Genomic DNA, 15,600 nt, shown 5'->3' with positions numbered 1-15,600 from the left:
ATCTAGCAATGACTAGAAAAAGCCTTTTCTTTACAGAAAAAAAAAAAAAAAAAAGGACGGAATGAACGCTTCAGTTTCAGGAAAGAAAATACGTGGCTTTGCCTCCTTGTAGGTTCTGATCCCCCGACCCCCAGTAGAATGTTCAAAAGGAGGTGTGCTTGACCGCTGCCCGAAGCCTGCATCCTAAACAGGTTAAGCAGCTCCAGGGGAAGCTGTATGAATATTATGCTGATGTTTTGCAGGCATATCCATAGACACCAACATGTAGGCAGGTTGTCTCTCTCCTTGGTCTTTTCTCCTCACTATGGCCTCCCCAAGTCATCACCTGCACAGTTACACGCCAACGTTACCAACATCATAATAGCAATAGGGTGCACTCTGTGCCTGGCAGTATTTCAAACCCTTTGACATGTTTTTACATGATTATCTTCACAACAGTCTCATAAGGAACATCATTATTATCACCCTTCTGCAGAAGAGAAAGCTGAGGTACTTCCCAAGGTCACCCAGCATGCTTCATGTTCCCCATCAGACTGCAAGATAGGGCCTGAACTGTGTGTACTTTTATCCCCCTCACAATCTCAAATGTATTGATCATTTGCAAAGTAAAAATATGCTGCCACCACTTGTAAACTTTCTGTGCTCCTTTGTTGTTTGTATCTTCCTAACTCCTTGTCGTTAGACTTTTCTTTCTTGAGATTGAAAAAACTCAAGATGTTACCCTCTCTCAAAATTGAAGGAAGTTTTTGTTTGTTTTAGTAAGTTAGGGAAAGAGTAGAGGAGTTAGAGGTAAAGTAAGACTTTTAAGGAGTTGCAAGGAGCATAATGATATGGGTGAGAACTGTCATCCCAGTCTAGCTTTCTCAAGATTCAAGATCAGAGGGAATTGCATACTTTAGACGGTTTTCTTTCTTTATTTCCACCCCATAGTGATGTCTTGCCTTGCATGGACACTGAAGACAAAAGCAAAGCTCTGGGGATTTCTCACTGTAGTCTGGTTCTGTGTGGTCCTTGCCACAGCTGTGTTATAACAATTGACAGACAAGGCAACAGATGTAAATTTGTTCTTTCTGCAGGTTAAAAATGGTCTCCAGGATGGTGTCTACCATTCTATCTGGCCTGCTGTTTTGGTTGGCGTTCGATTGGACTCCAGCATTTGCTTATAGCCCACGGACCCCTGACAGGGTCTCAGAAACAGATATCCAGAGGCTGCTCCATGGTGTGATGGAGCAATTGGGCATTGCCCGACCACGGGTGGAGTACCCAGCTCATCAGGCCATGAACCTTGTGGGCCCACAGAGCATTGAAGGTATTTACTGTTTTCTGAAGGTATATGACTGTTTGCAATTTAAATAAGTAGCATCGTTTTGGGACTTTACTTTCTGTTTTCCTTTTCTTCCTATTCTGCACATTTTACACATTCATGCCTATATATATATATATATATATATATATATATCTTATATCTCCATGTGAGAATATAAACCCTATGCCAGTAGGGACCTTTTATATCTAATTCACAGCTGTAGCCCTAGCTCCTAACACAAAGTCTGCTACATAGTAGTTGTTCAGTTAATATTTAATGGATGAATAAAGGGGTGCACTTCAGTGGCATCCCTAAAGAAAGCTTAGGTTCCAGACTTCATGTTTTACCTTCCTGATGAACTTAGAAAAATTGTGTCCCCAGAAACCTTCCTCTTTGAGTCAATGCCAGACAGTATTTGTAAAAGGTTCTCAAACAGCACCTATATGATCTGATTTGGTTCTTAAGGTGACTCCAGTATACACAAGAGGAGCCAAGAAGTACTCACATTAAGAATTTACCTATGTCAAAAGTTTTTTAGCCGGGCACAGTGGCACCTTACCAGTAATCCCAGCAGCTCCGGAGGCCTAGGCTGGAAGATTTTGAGTTCAAGATTAGCCTCAGCAACTTACTGAGTCCCTAAGCAACTCAGTGAGACCTTATCTCTAAATAAAAATATAAAAAAGGATGGGGGGGTATAGCTCAGTGCCCTTGGGTTCAACCCCTGCTACCAAAACAAAACAAAAATTAAAAGTATAACAATTTTATTGAATAATAAATTAAGAATAATTAAATTGTTTCAGAGTAGCAAGACCATTTCCCTCCTAAATATTTGTAAGTTTCTGGCAGTGTGGTTGTAAAACTTACTACAAAGGTTTGTGTTTCATTTGTGTGTGGTTTAATGATTTATTTATAAAAAGATTCTTACCCATAGGAGTGGATCCTAAAGAAAAAGTCTCTTTGAGTTTTCTTAAAACATATACTCAGCAAACATTATACCCAATGAATTGAATATACTTCATCTTTCCTGAGTCTGTGATGTCCAAACAATGCTGTCTGCCCCAGGGCTCTGTCAATACTGTGAATGCCCCTGATTTTAAGCCACCGAGTAAAAAGAACTCTGTGAGATTGTTGTGCATTTAGATTGACATTTGGTTTCAGAAGTGCATTAACACAAATAATTTGAAACCGTATGCTCGCAAACCTAGCATGGGTCTTGAATCAGGACAGGGCTGCCGGCCCTCCCCTTTGGGGAAAATCTGAATCTTTGTCAGCACCAGTCACCTGTTGCTTCCAACACACCTTTCATTTCAGACCAGCCCTCTGAGAGTAAATATCTGCCCCTCTAGCACAGGAAGCACCTGGTTAGTCACCCAGCTGTTGTCATGGAGAAGGCCCTCCAAGTTTCCATTAACACCGGAGGCCTGATCAGCTGTGCTGGAGAAGAAACAGCCACCCACCCTGGGCACAGAGCCTGTGTTCATCCAGAGCCTCCTTTTATCCACCTGTTTAGCACCCGCTCTCTGCCAGGCACTATGTGGGAGCCTGGAGCAGCTCTGCCCAGAGAAGAGTTTGGATGAGGCAGGGGGAGGACATAGAAAATGTTACTATGATGTATCTTCGCAAAAAGTTTTAGCAGATGTACAAACCCACTGTTGTGCAAGCAAAGAGTAGGAGTACTGCTCAGGGGAGGGTGGAGGTAGTCGCAAGGGGACGTTTCTTTGAAGAAGCAACATTTGTCCTGGGGTTTGAACTTCTTAGGAAACTGCATCAAGAGGGAATGGAGATATAAATGTGTGTTTGGGACAATTCAAAATTAAGACTGTTTCCATTATCACTCTTATTCCCTTGGGGTAATGTGCTGTCACAGCAATCTCAGGTCTCCCGACTGGTGCCTATCTAAGGGGCGAACATGGACCTGCGTTTCAGTTCTCTATTGCTGTGTAACACGTTCCCACAAGGTTGGCAGCTTAACACTATACCCTTGTTATCTCACTGTTCCCACTGGTCAGGAGTCAGCATAGGTCAGTGTCATCCTCTGCTCAGACTCTCACCAGGTTTAAATTAGGTGTTGACCAGAGACACAATCTCGGCTGGAGCTGATCTTCTCTAAGCTCATTAAGGTATTGGCAGAATTCACTTCCTTTTATTATAGGACTGAGGTTCCCTTTTCCTTGCCAGCTCTAGGTGATGACCCCTTCCAGATCTTAGAAGTCCCTCTCAGGCCATAAGCTACACTCCCTCTCACAATATGGTGGCTACCTCTTCAAAGCCAGCACATCCTTCCAATCTGATAATGGCAATGTAATATAATCATGGGGGTGTCTATCCTATCTTTTTTTTTTTTTTTGTACTGGGGATTGAACCAGGTGCCTTTAACCACTGAGTCACATCTGCAGCCCCATTTTATTTTTAATTTTGGGACAGAGTCTCATTAAGTTGTTGAGGCTGGCCTTGAACTTGTGATCTTCCTGCCTCAGCCTCCTGAGTCACTAGGATTACAGGTGTGTGCCATAGCCTCTGCCTTATCATTTTGGACATAATACAAGGGAGTACTGTTCTATTATATCTAGAGTTTCCTCCATACTCAAAGGCAGAGAATTATGCAGGAATCAGTGGGTAGGAATCTTGAGGATCATCTTAGAATTCTGTCCATTACATCTTGGATGAAAAGTAGCAGAAAGAAAATAGTCCAGAGACAATGAGGAGAAAAGAAATAAAATAGAAGCCTGAGTTTTTCCCAGTCCTGGACCATGGCATTTCATTTGTTGGGTGGTTTAATCTGTTGGTTTGATCGTCTAATCCATGTGAGTGTAGCGGTGCTGTGCTTCCACTCATCTGTTGATGTGCACTGCCTCTGCCCAGACTCACTTATGCTAATTCCTTCTAACAGCAATGTGGACTGTCTTCCACACCCTTTCGTCTGTCTCTCCTGGTCCATTGTAGTTCACCACTCATTCACCCAATCAACAAATAATTGAGTGCCAGGCACTATTTGAGATACTAAGGAAATAAACATGAATCTCAAAGCAGCAGGACAGGGAAATAACCTTGGTCTTTAAATATCCAAATAAGGTGTAGAATATGGGAAGTGGCTTTAAGTATTGTAAAATATAAGGCAGAGGAAGGAGATGGCAGGAACAGCACAGGGGTTGGGGACTCCTTGCTGAGAAAGTTAGCAGAAACCTGACCGAGTTGTGAGTGGGTTGTGTGCTATGCGGAGGGAGGATGGCATCTCAGGTACAGAGAACAGCCAGAGCAGAAGCCCCAAGTTGGGAACAAGGAGGCTGGTGTAGCAAAACCCCAAAGACTCAAGGAGAGGAGAAAGAGAGGATATTGGGGTGATGGCAGGAAGGGGAGCGGGAGGTTGGAAGTGTGGAGACAGAGTACATAAGGCCTTATAGTCCTGTGAAGACTTTGGCTTTTCCTTTGAGTATATATCAGAAGCCATTGCCGGCTTTGGCCAGAGCACTGTGGCATGCCTATCTTTTAAAAGGATCACCCTGTTGAAGATATGCTGGTAAGGAGTGATGAATAGAATTGGGGAGATTAGTTAGGAGGCTATTGTAGTCATCCCGGGGAGAGACACACTAGCATGATAGTTGTGATAGTTTGCATCTGGATTGTCCCCCAGAGGATCCTGTGTTGAAGACTTGGTCCCTGGCTGGTGGTGCTATTGGGAGGTGGTGGAACCTTGTGCCTGTACCTTTAGGACGTGTGGACTAGTTACAGGAAATAGGTCAATGGGGGGATGTCTCTGAAGGGGATATTTTGTTCCCAGCCTCAGGTGTGTGCTCTTTCTGTTTCTGGCTGTCATGAGGTAAGCAGCTTTGCTCTGTCATATCTTTCTGCCATAAAGTTTTGCTTCACCACAGGTCCAGAAACCATGGAACCAGCTGCCCATGGACTAAGATCTCTGAAATCATGAGCCAAAATAAATTTTTACTCCTTTAAAGGAGTACCTTTTTCTCAGGTATTTTGTTACAGCAGCTGAAAGCTGACTAACATAATAGCTATAGACATGCTGATATATGGTCAGATTATGAATATATTTTAAAGTTAGTGCCAAGAGGATTTGCTGGTGAGTTGGAGGTAGAGGCTAAAAGAAAAAGAAGAGTCAAAGATGACACCACCTGAGGACCTGAGGATCTAAAAGAGGAATAAGTTTTCAAGGGAAGATCATTTTTGCCCATATTAATTTTGAGATAACTTTAGACTATTTATGTCAAGGTCAGCAACCTTCATCCTAAATTCACCCACACTCTGTCTCTATCCTCCTCAACCTCCTAGAAGTATTCAGCACACCTTCTTTAAAATCTTCTTAAAATTTTCCTTCTTAGTTTTGGTGCCAAGATGTCAACATATGCCCAGATGGCACACTTTGGCTTTGAGCTTTCCCCTTTCCCCTTACAGTCAGCCCTCTTTACCTGTGGGTTCTGCACCTGTGGATTAAAACACAGATTGGAAGTATTCAGAAAAGAAATTGTGCCTGTACTAACTATATATAACCTTTTCCTTGTCATTATTCCATAAACAGTGTAATATAACAACCATTTATGGGTAATTTACAATGTGTTCGATTTTGTAAGTAATCAAGAGGTGATTTGAAGTCTACAGGAGGATGTGTGTAGGTTATATGCCATTGTATATAAGGCACTTGACATCTGCAGATTTCATTATCATGTTGTCGGGGGGGAATCCTAGAACCAACCCTCCACTCATACCAGGGGACCACAGTAGTCATGTCTTTATTTCATTTGCAGGTTTCTCCCACTTTTCTAATTCAGTCTTTAAATGTTCAGTCCTCCAGGGCTCAGGGCTGGGCCCACTGGCTTACTCTCAGTTCTCTAGATCTCATTCATTCTCTTGACTATAAATCTGTTTCTTTTCTGATGAGCCAACCTTTGTATTTTTAGCCCAAGCTTCTTTCTTACAGGATTAGATGAAATGCTAAATTTCTGTGTCTTGATCTTAATTTCTCTATCCACCACTTTCCCCAAATTGTTTATGTCAATATTTTTTTTAAAGAGAGAGAGAGAGAGAGAGAGAGAGAATTTTTAATATTTATTTTTTATTTTTTAGTTCTCGGCGGACACAACATCTTTGTTTGTCTGTGGTGCTGAGGATCGAACCCGGGCTGCACGCATGCCAGGCGAGCGCGATACCGCTTGAGCCACATCCCCAGCCCATACCAATATTTTTTTAACAAATGGTGCCACTATATAGCCAAATATGTAAGCTAAAAACCTAGAGTAATCCTTGATGTTCTCCTTCACATGTCACACCCAAATTACAAGCAATTTACTTCATTTTGCTTATAAGATACATCTGTAATATGCCTGTGCTCTTCTCTCTAGCTCTACTCTGGACACCTTGTCCCAAGATACCATTATGCCTGGCATGGATTTCAGAAATTGCCTTCTAACTGGTCTTCCTCCTTCTACTCTTGATTTCTCTCCTCTGGTTCTCGAAGGAAATGAAGAATTTAAATGAGATCCATGTTATCCCCATGATTACAGTTCTGTCAGTGGATTCCCACTGTGCTCCAATAACCCTTCATGCCATGAATTGCAAGTTTCTGCATCTCCCGCATACCCTTACCTGTACTCTGCTCCTCTCACCCTGGCCTGGTCAGTCTGCCCATGGCACAAGTTGTTCTTCCCACTCTGTATATTGTGTCCTCCTATGTCTCTATGTCACCTCCTAAGAGAGGCCTGCCTGACTGCTGAATCTGCATAGGCCTCCACTCTACCACGGTGGCCTTTTGTTTTTTAAAGCTCTATAGCCTTTTGAAAAAAATCATTTATAATTAATGTTTGTTTTCTTGCTTATTGTCTCTCTCCCCACTGAATTTGTAAGCTCCGCCAGGCTGTGACTCTTTTATTCACTGTTTTATGCTCAGGCACAGATTAGGCACTTTGTAACTATGGAGGAATGAGTAGATGATAGTAAAGAAAAAGAAGTTGATCTGGCCATAGTACATATGTAACTTCTATTTGATACCTAGATCTGTCAAGACATTTTCTCATTTCTATTCTGTTTTTTAAAAATCTAATAGAAGTTCTTGTCAGGAGCTCAGCAACAGTGTGTGTCTGCCTGGAATTGACTGTGACTGTGGACTTTGGCCACCGCAATACCCTTTGTACAGGCACCTGTGGAGAAACAGGATTTTTTTGCAGTTCTGGAACTAAACCAGCAGAGGGCCTACTAGGCCAGAAGTATATTCTCGGGGGAATCCTGAAACCTGGTTGTTAGCCTGCAGGTAGTTAATGGGGCTCAGTGTTCAGTGGAGCAGAAACATCAGCCAAAAGTAGGGCAGAGAGGATTGGGGCTATTTTTTATTTCTTCATGGACCTTTAGCAACAGCTGGGTAAGGAACATCGTTTAAATGTATAAATTCTTGTCCCAAGACAAAAGTACAAAACTAAGACCATTGAACAGTGACCCATTTGGTGTTATATAAAGAAAAGAGCATGCTCTCTGATGGCAAGGACAAGTGAGTTTGAGTTGTGGCCCTACTGTTTACTAGCTGAGTGTGGTCTTGCGGCTTCTCTGAGACTTATGTTTTCCCATGTATAAAAGGAGGCTTCCAGATCTCTCTGTCACAAGCAGGCAGTGGGAGCTGATAGTAACTAATTACAGGCTTGCCTCCTCTCTGTAGATTAGCAACAGCATGTTTTAAATCTTTAATGGCCTGCCCCACTCTTATTTTTTTTTCTCAAAATATTTTTAGTTGTAGATAGACATAACACCTCTACTCCATTTGTTTATTTATATGTGGTGCCGAGGATTGAACCCAGGGCCTCACATATGCGAGGCAAGTGCTCCACCACTGAGCCACAACCCCAGTACCCCAATCTTATTTTTGATGGCTCATCCGTTAGCAGTACAGTTTAGATGTGCTCCGGTGCACCTGGTACTTCAGCAGTGCCCATCTTCCCTAAGCTCAAGGTTGCTCCATGGTCCCCACAACATAGTAAAGAGCTACAGTTGTTATTCTATCCCAAGAAACAGGTAAAGCTATCAACTCTCCAAGTGACTGATCAGAGAGTTGTTTTCTAGAGGTAGGGACTCTTGGGAGTCCAAACTGACTTTGACAGCTGACACTGATATTGGACTTGGATGAATCAAATCAGGAAAAGGTGCTTTAGTTTTCAAAATATCAACAGCCTCAGATAAAAAAAAAATGATCTTCATTTTCTCTATATTCTAGGATACCAGATATCTAGTTTTTTGTTTGTTTATTTTGGTACTGGGGATTTATTTTGGTACTGCTTAACCAGTGAGCCACATCCCCAGCCCTTTGTAAGTATTTTGTTTGAAATCAGGGTCTCACTGATTTGCTTAGTGCCTCACGAAGTTGTTGAAGCTCACTTTAAACTTGCCTCAGTCTCCCAAGCAGCTGGAATTATAGGTGTGCACCACCGTGCCCGGCAGATAACTAGCGTTTTGATAACATCAGATATTGAACCACTAAGATACAAATTCATGAATATTAGCATCTGATGGTTTCAAATAATGTTAAACCTCTATTACCAAACATAAAGATACCCAAATTCTTTTCTTATAACACTAACTTGGGGACCCTTAATATTTCTAAATAAGGAGAACTTAGATTATTTTCTTAATAAGTATCAGGTGGAGAGAGTCTATTTGAAGAGGTGGATAAGTACTGAGGCATTCTTTGTCCTTGGTAAAGGAGCTGCAGTACCTATACTCTGTCACAGGGTGGCAACAGCTTGCTTCCTATTCAAAGGTTGGTGGGCAGGGAGAAGTGAACAAAACCGCAGAGGGATGGGGTTGTGGCTCAGCGGCAGAGCGCTTGCCTTGAACTTGTGAGGCACTGAGTTTGAGCCTCAGCACCACATAAAAATAAGTAAACCAAAAAAGGTATTGTGTCTATGTACAACTAATGTATATATAAAATATTATATGTATTATCCATGATTTTTTTAAAATTCACAGGAGCCTCACTTCCTTTCTGCCTAGTGTGTCTGTCTCTGCAGTTGGAGGAAGGACTGGGGCTGACTCTAGACCCAGATATCTTGACTAAAATCTGTTCCTAGGTTATCCCCATCCTGGGGAACCAATGAGAACACCAGGTTTGCAGGATGTCTTTGGGTAGTCAGGGACCTCCAGTTTGACCCATGTCCTTTGGGGTTACCTGGAGCCCATGCTGAACTTAAAACCTAGGTGATTTTCATTTTTTGTGTTGAGCAATTACATGGCTAAAAATAAGAAATTCCAAAGTTGTTGTTGTTAAATGGTGGGAGCAGAATAGGGGAGATGAAAATGATGAGTTATTTTTATGTGTGTGTAAAGTGCTTCAAGGTATCCAGGTACTTAGATGTGTATACCACAGGAGTGAAGGGAGAGATGTTTAGAGTCATCCCATGTTGGTGGCTGATACTGTAGGTTGCCCTAGGTGAGTGTCAAGAAGAACAGAGAACCTAAGAAGAAGGCACAGAGAACTCAAAACCTAATAGCCAAGTAAGCAAAGAGGAATAACAAAGGAAGCTGAAGGAGATGGGCCAAGAAGAAAAACAACTAGAAAGATGAAATTTTGCAGAAGACCAGGAAAGAGTGTCCCAAGAAAGGGCAGTGGTCACCGTTGTCAAAATCAGCAGCAAGGTCATGTGCAACAAGACCACTGGGTGTGAAGTATTCTTCACGTGTGGCAACACAGAAGCTGCTGGGGGCTTTGGACAAAACCAGTTCTGTGGACTCATGGGCCGAAATCCCAGTGCAGTGGGTTGAAGTGATGATGGGAAAAACAGAAGGTGATACAATGTAAAGATGTGTTTCCAGAATGTCAGGTCATGGTGGAAGGATTGGGGGACAGGTGATGTAGAGCTGAAGAAGGTCTTTATTAAGGTCATTGTTTGAGGATATGAGAGATTCGAACTTGTTTGAGTGCTAATTGCCAAGACCCAGCGGACAGGCAGAGTTGAAGATGTGGGATGAAGAGCAGGCCTCTGAGGAGGTGGGAGGGGACGAGACTGGAGCAAAGGGGCATCCTGGATCTCAGGTTTTTCATCCAGGGAGGAAAAAAGGGAAGAGGCAGAGTACGGTGGAACCTAGAGGAATTTGGAGGTACTGGCCTCAGGAGTTTGCAGATACTCCATACTATCTCCAGCTACCTGCTCAGTTAAAATAAGAGCATAAAAATGAAATATGATAAGTCTCCTAAATCGCTTTTCCTTGCAAACTGAAAGTTTTCAGGGTAGGCTGGCTGAAGACCCCTGGAAGAGCTGATCATCTTGAGTCCAAAGAGTCTGGAGGTAGAATTCCTTGCACTTCAGTAAACCTCAGCCTTCTCTTAAGACCTCTAACTGATTGCTTGAGGCCATTGGCATGATCGTGGATAATCTGCTTTTCTCAAAATCTTGATGTAACATTCATCATCTATGAAATTAGCTTCATTGAAACATCTCAGAGACTGGGATCCCACAATCCCTTCCAGGAGCACAACCCCAAACATCTCATCTTGGCTGAGAACTGGGCACTAGAACTTGGACAGGAAGACATAACATCAAGTAATGCAGTTGCCATCAAGCTGCTATTTTTGAAAAAAAAATATTATAATCCACCCAGAGACAGAGCTATCCTTTTGGTGACCCCTCAGAGATTTTGGATCTCCAGTTGTCTTTGTGCAGAGTGTCATACTTGCTCTTCTCTTCCCCGGTCACTTCCTTGAGACATGCAAGAAAGACAAGTAAATCTTTCTTGCCCTAGGTAACCAATGTGGACAAAGATGCTCAGAGAAGTGACTTACCTTGGACACTGCTTGTCTTGGTCTTTTGGGGTATCATAACAAAAATGCCATAGCCTGGGTGGCTTAAACAGCAAAGATTTATTGCTGGAGGCTGGAGAGTCCAAGATCAAGGTGCTGGTAGATTTGGTGTCTGACAAGGTCTGCTTCCTGGTTTGTAGATGGCAGTCTTCTCGCAATGTCCTCACACAGCAAACGTGGCGGAGAGCTCTGTGGGCCTTTGTCATTACCATCACATGGGGAATTAGGTTTTGACATATAAATTTTGAAGAAGACATGAGCCTTCAGTGCAGAGCACAGCTCCTATTTGTCTTTGGGTCCAGAGTCTCAGCCACACCCGGGCATTCTTGTCCTCTGTCCAGAAGGCCGTGCTGCTTCATTGCCTACTAGAGCATAGATACAGAGGCAGACAGGGCTGAATTTAGACCAAACTGTGAAGTGGGTTTATTTTTAAGGATGTTCTTCACTCCTGAGCTCATTATGCATAGTTCTTTTTATTTGTTGATTAGAGACTGTGAATCAGCGTCTAGGAGGAATTGCTTGCCTTCCTCCCTAGATGGTAAGACCTGTAAGAACAGACACCATGGAGACACACCTGCTTGTATCTGCAGGGCCTACACAGGGCCAGGCAGAAAATAGATGCTCACTGAGTATATTTTGAAATAACCTTGTTATGTCTGCTCCTTTGAAACAATGTTGACCTCTGAGATGTCAGCAAATAAGACTAGTACTCTTCCTGTCAAGATGATCCAGCCCTCACAAGCTGTAAGTACATGTGGGACATGTTAACAGCAATAAACCCACATTCAATGGCTTTTCTCACACTCATTCACTTAGTACCTTGATCCTTGCAAAGTACCATAAGTATCTGGTGAGTGTAGAAGATCCCTCATGCTGGATCCTGGGGGTAGTGGATTGGTCATGCTTCATTGCCACCCATTCAAGTATAATGAAATGAATTAGAAAGGGGCCAATCCATTTCCCCATTTCTTCCCCCTTTCCCCTCCATCTTGGCTACCACCATGTTCTCTAGCTGTCACCGTCTCCCAGGACAGCTGGTGGATGCCACTGAGCTGTTGTAGCCTCAGGGTCTTTAGTGTGGTGGCAATGGGAGAACAGAAGGAGATTTCTTCTGTGTGTCCTGTGGCCTAAATGCTTGTGTTTCCTTAAATCCATATGTTGATACCATTCCCCAATACAGTGATATTAAGGGATGGGGACTTTGGGACATGATAAAGTCATAAGGGCTCCACCCTCATGAGTGGATTAGAACTCTTATTAAAGAGGTCCGAGGGGACTTGTTTACCCCTTTCCATCATGTGAAAACACTTAGAAAGTATTATCTAAGAGGAATAAGCCCTCTCCATACAAACTGCTGGCACTTGATCTTGGACTTCCCAGATCCTCTAGAATTATGAGTGATAATTTTCTGTTGTTTATAAATCACTGAGTGTATTAGTCCATTCTGTATTACTATAACAGAATACCTGAGGCAGGATAACTTTATAAGGAAAAGAGGTTTAATTAGCTCACAGTTTTGGTGATTGATGATGGCGTTGGCTCTGCTCTGGTAAAGACCTTTTTAGCTTTATGTGGGCAGCATATGTTTGAAGAGGAGATCACATTACCAGACAGGAAACCAGAGACTGGGATCCCACCATCCCTTCTAGGAATACAACCTCAGTTGACCTAACAACTTCCCACTAGGCCCTACCTCTTGAAGGTCCCACCTTCCAACACCGTCACTCTGAGAACCAAACTCCCAATATACCAATCTCTAGAGCACAAACAACATCCAAAACTTATCACCCAATTTGGGGTGTTTTATTATAGTAGTCCACGTGAACCAAGGCAGTGTACTTCATGTTCCTAAATCCTAGTTAGGTTTTGGAGAAACACGGTTTTACTTTTTCCTAACCCCTCTTTCCCTTCCCACTTTCCATAGGGTTCACATGGGAGGTTGGACATGGAGATACATCTAAGCATTGGGCATCCTAGGACTAAAAGTCCCTTCCTGCCTGTTGACTGCTAAGGCATTGTGTATCCATGCCTTCAGGGTTGGCAGGCCTGAGATCCTCTTTCCTTTGGTGTGAGCCATCCCCAGGAGGTTTCTCGGTTCCTCATGGCAAATTAGCTTCTGGCACTTGTCCTCCCAGGCATATCTGTCCAAAGCCCAGAACCTCAGACCCTGCATCACGTCACCTGAGACATGGCATCTCCAAAAAGAGTGAGCCAACAAGAAACATGCTGAGTCACCAGGCAAGCTGCAGTGAACGATTTTCCACAGGTAATTGACAAAGTAGATCATGCACATGGAGGAAATGGGATAGTGGTAACTCAATTTTACAAAATATTCTATGGTTTGCAAAAATACTTTCCTGTGTTTAGCCTTATTGGATATAACCCTTATAAAGATTTAAAGTTGCCCACAATTGCTTGAGCTTTACGAGTTAGTTGGTAAGCCAGCTGTGTTGGGTTGGAATGCACCTCTCCAACCAGCTGTCTCCTATTCCCGCAGACTGGTGTAACCCTCGATATTTAGCTGAGAAGCTGTAATGATGCTGGGAGTCGTGGTAAACCACATGTGAATTTGGGTGGATGGTATTTCAGGGACACGAAGCTTCAGGAAGCGAATGTTCTGACAAACTACCCTCTTGGAACAAATTGGCGCAAATACCTTGGGCACCGCAGTTCATGAAGAACCTTATTGAAGCAGTCTGGAAGGGTTTAGCAGACCACAGTTTGGCATAGCAGTTAAAACTGAGTGTGCACTTTTGGCCATGGTGTGCCATGTGATTTTCATAGAGGAAGGGGCATGTGGCATGAGGGTGGGAGAGGAGGGGAGGCTGTTTCACAGAGCCAGCAGGAGAAGCCCGGAAACAGGAGGCACAGGGCTTCTAGTCCTGGCTCAGACCAGCTGTACAGCACAGAGCCTCCGCTCCTACGATGTTCAGTTTCCCAATCCAATAATGGAGACAAGTTGTTCAGGTTGTTGCACAGGGCTGATGGAGCAGCCAAATTAAATAACATACATTATGAAGGCATTTTGGAAAACATTAACTGTTAAACACACAAAGCATCACCCTCATCCACCATGTTTATTTCCACTTGTAAATGCTTCAGGGTTGAAAGATAGTCATGCCTTTCCATCTTAGGTTTTCTGCTCTCCGTGTCCTTCTAAGCATGGCTGGGAAAACCATCCCCAATCAGCATCCCCTTGGCCTTATGAAGCACTTTGCTCCCTCTTGGGGTTAACCCTAGGAGTTAGGGGTGTGGGACTGGAGAGAAAGTGGGAGCTTCCCCAGGACTCGTGGAAACAGCAACCTTTCCTTACTTACACTTGCTCTCTTCCATTTCTTGCTTTAATGTCAAGAAGATAGTTTAACCAGACACCAAGCCAATAATGAAGCATATTCTTGTGGACATAAGAGTGGCAGTTAAGAAAGGTGAGCAGATGTGTTACACACTTGCTCCTGGGTGTGAGAGCAGATTGTCCAAGGGTGGGCATCTCTGCCAGCTTAAACTTCCCTTAACCAAACATCTTATCAAAATATAGTCTAATACATTTCCTCTTTTATTCACTTGGCAAGTAATTATCCGGTACCTATTATGTGCCAGAAACTGTCTCCTTCATGTGGCTCAAAACCAATAAACGCAGATCCGATTTAGTTACATAGGACTTTTGTAAAGTAAGAATCAGGCATTGTCTTTGTTAAGGTTTAGATACAAAGCGTCCCCCAAAAGCTCACATGTGACACAATGCTAGAAGGTTCAGAGGTGAAATGATTAGATTATGAGAGGTGTGATAAGGATTAACTGTGTGGTAACTGTAAGCAGGAGAGTGTGGCTGGAAGAGGTGGGTCACTTGGGCTGTGCCTTTGGGGTATATATTGAGCCTTTTTCTGCTTCCTGTCGCATTGTCCTGAGCTGCTTTCCTTCACCACGCAACCTTGTGCCTCAACTCAAGTCCAGAGCTCTGGAGTTGGCTGACCATGGACTGAGACGCTGAAACCCTCAGAGAAATAAACTTTTCTTCCTCTAGTTGTTGACTGAAACAAACTTCTTTTAACCTTTTAGTGAAGGTTTTACTCTGACCAGAGAATCAAACTTTTTATAGAAAATCAGGACTGGAGCAGAATTAAACTGGTTTTCTCTTTACTTTCCATTCCCTGGCCACGTTTTCCGTGGTACTTCAGTTCAGAGGCAGCCAGAAGTAGAAGAATGACGAAACACACAAGAATGGTCAGTAATGATGAAATACATTCTCACATGCGCCTCGCTCTAGTGGGCTCCGGGGGGCTGAGCGGGTGTAACACAAACTGGTGTCCAGTGGACAGCAAAGGGGAGTAGTGGGCCCGACCATCATCTCTCTCTCTCTTTTTTAAATTAATTTATTTATTTGTTCTAATTAGTTATATATAACAGCACAATGCATTTTGATTCATAGTACACATATAGAGCACAATTTTTCATTTCTCTGGTTGTACACGAAGTAGTCACACCATTGGTGTCTTCATACATGTAC

General features: G+C 43.1%; 1 protein-coding gene across 1 annotated transcript in view; it reads left to right on the top strand.

Moving 5' to 3' along the window:
- Scg5 (secretogranin V) overlaps positions 1-15,600 on the top strand; it is a 55,122-nt gene that overhangs the window by 387 nt on the left and 39,135 nt on the right. The window contains exon 2 of the mRNA XM_026392732.1: positions 1,077-1,309. Coding sequence (XP_026248517.1) covers positions 1,084-1,309 — 226 coding nt within the window. The 5' untranslated portion in view covers positions 1,077-1,083. The remainder of the gene's footprint in view (positions 1-1,076; positions 1,310-15,600) is intronic.

Source organism: Urocitellus parryii, chromosome 6 (assembly GCF_045843805.1).
Source record: "Urocitellus parryii isolate mUroPar1 chromosome 6, mUroPar1.hap1, whole genome shotgun sequence".
Taxonomy (NCBI): domain Eukaryota; kingdom Metazoa; phylum Chordata; class Mammalia; order Rodentia; family Sciuridae; genus Urocitellus; species Urocitellus parryii.
Note: the sequence above shows the minus strand (reverse complement) of the source record. Positions and strands in the feature narration are given on the sequence as shown.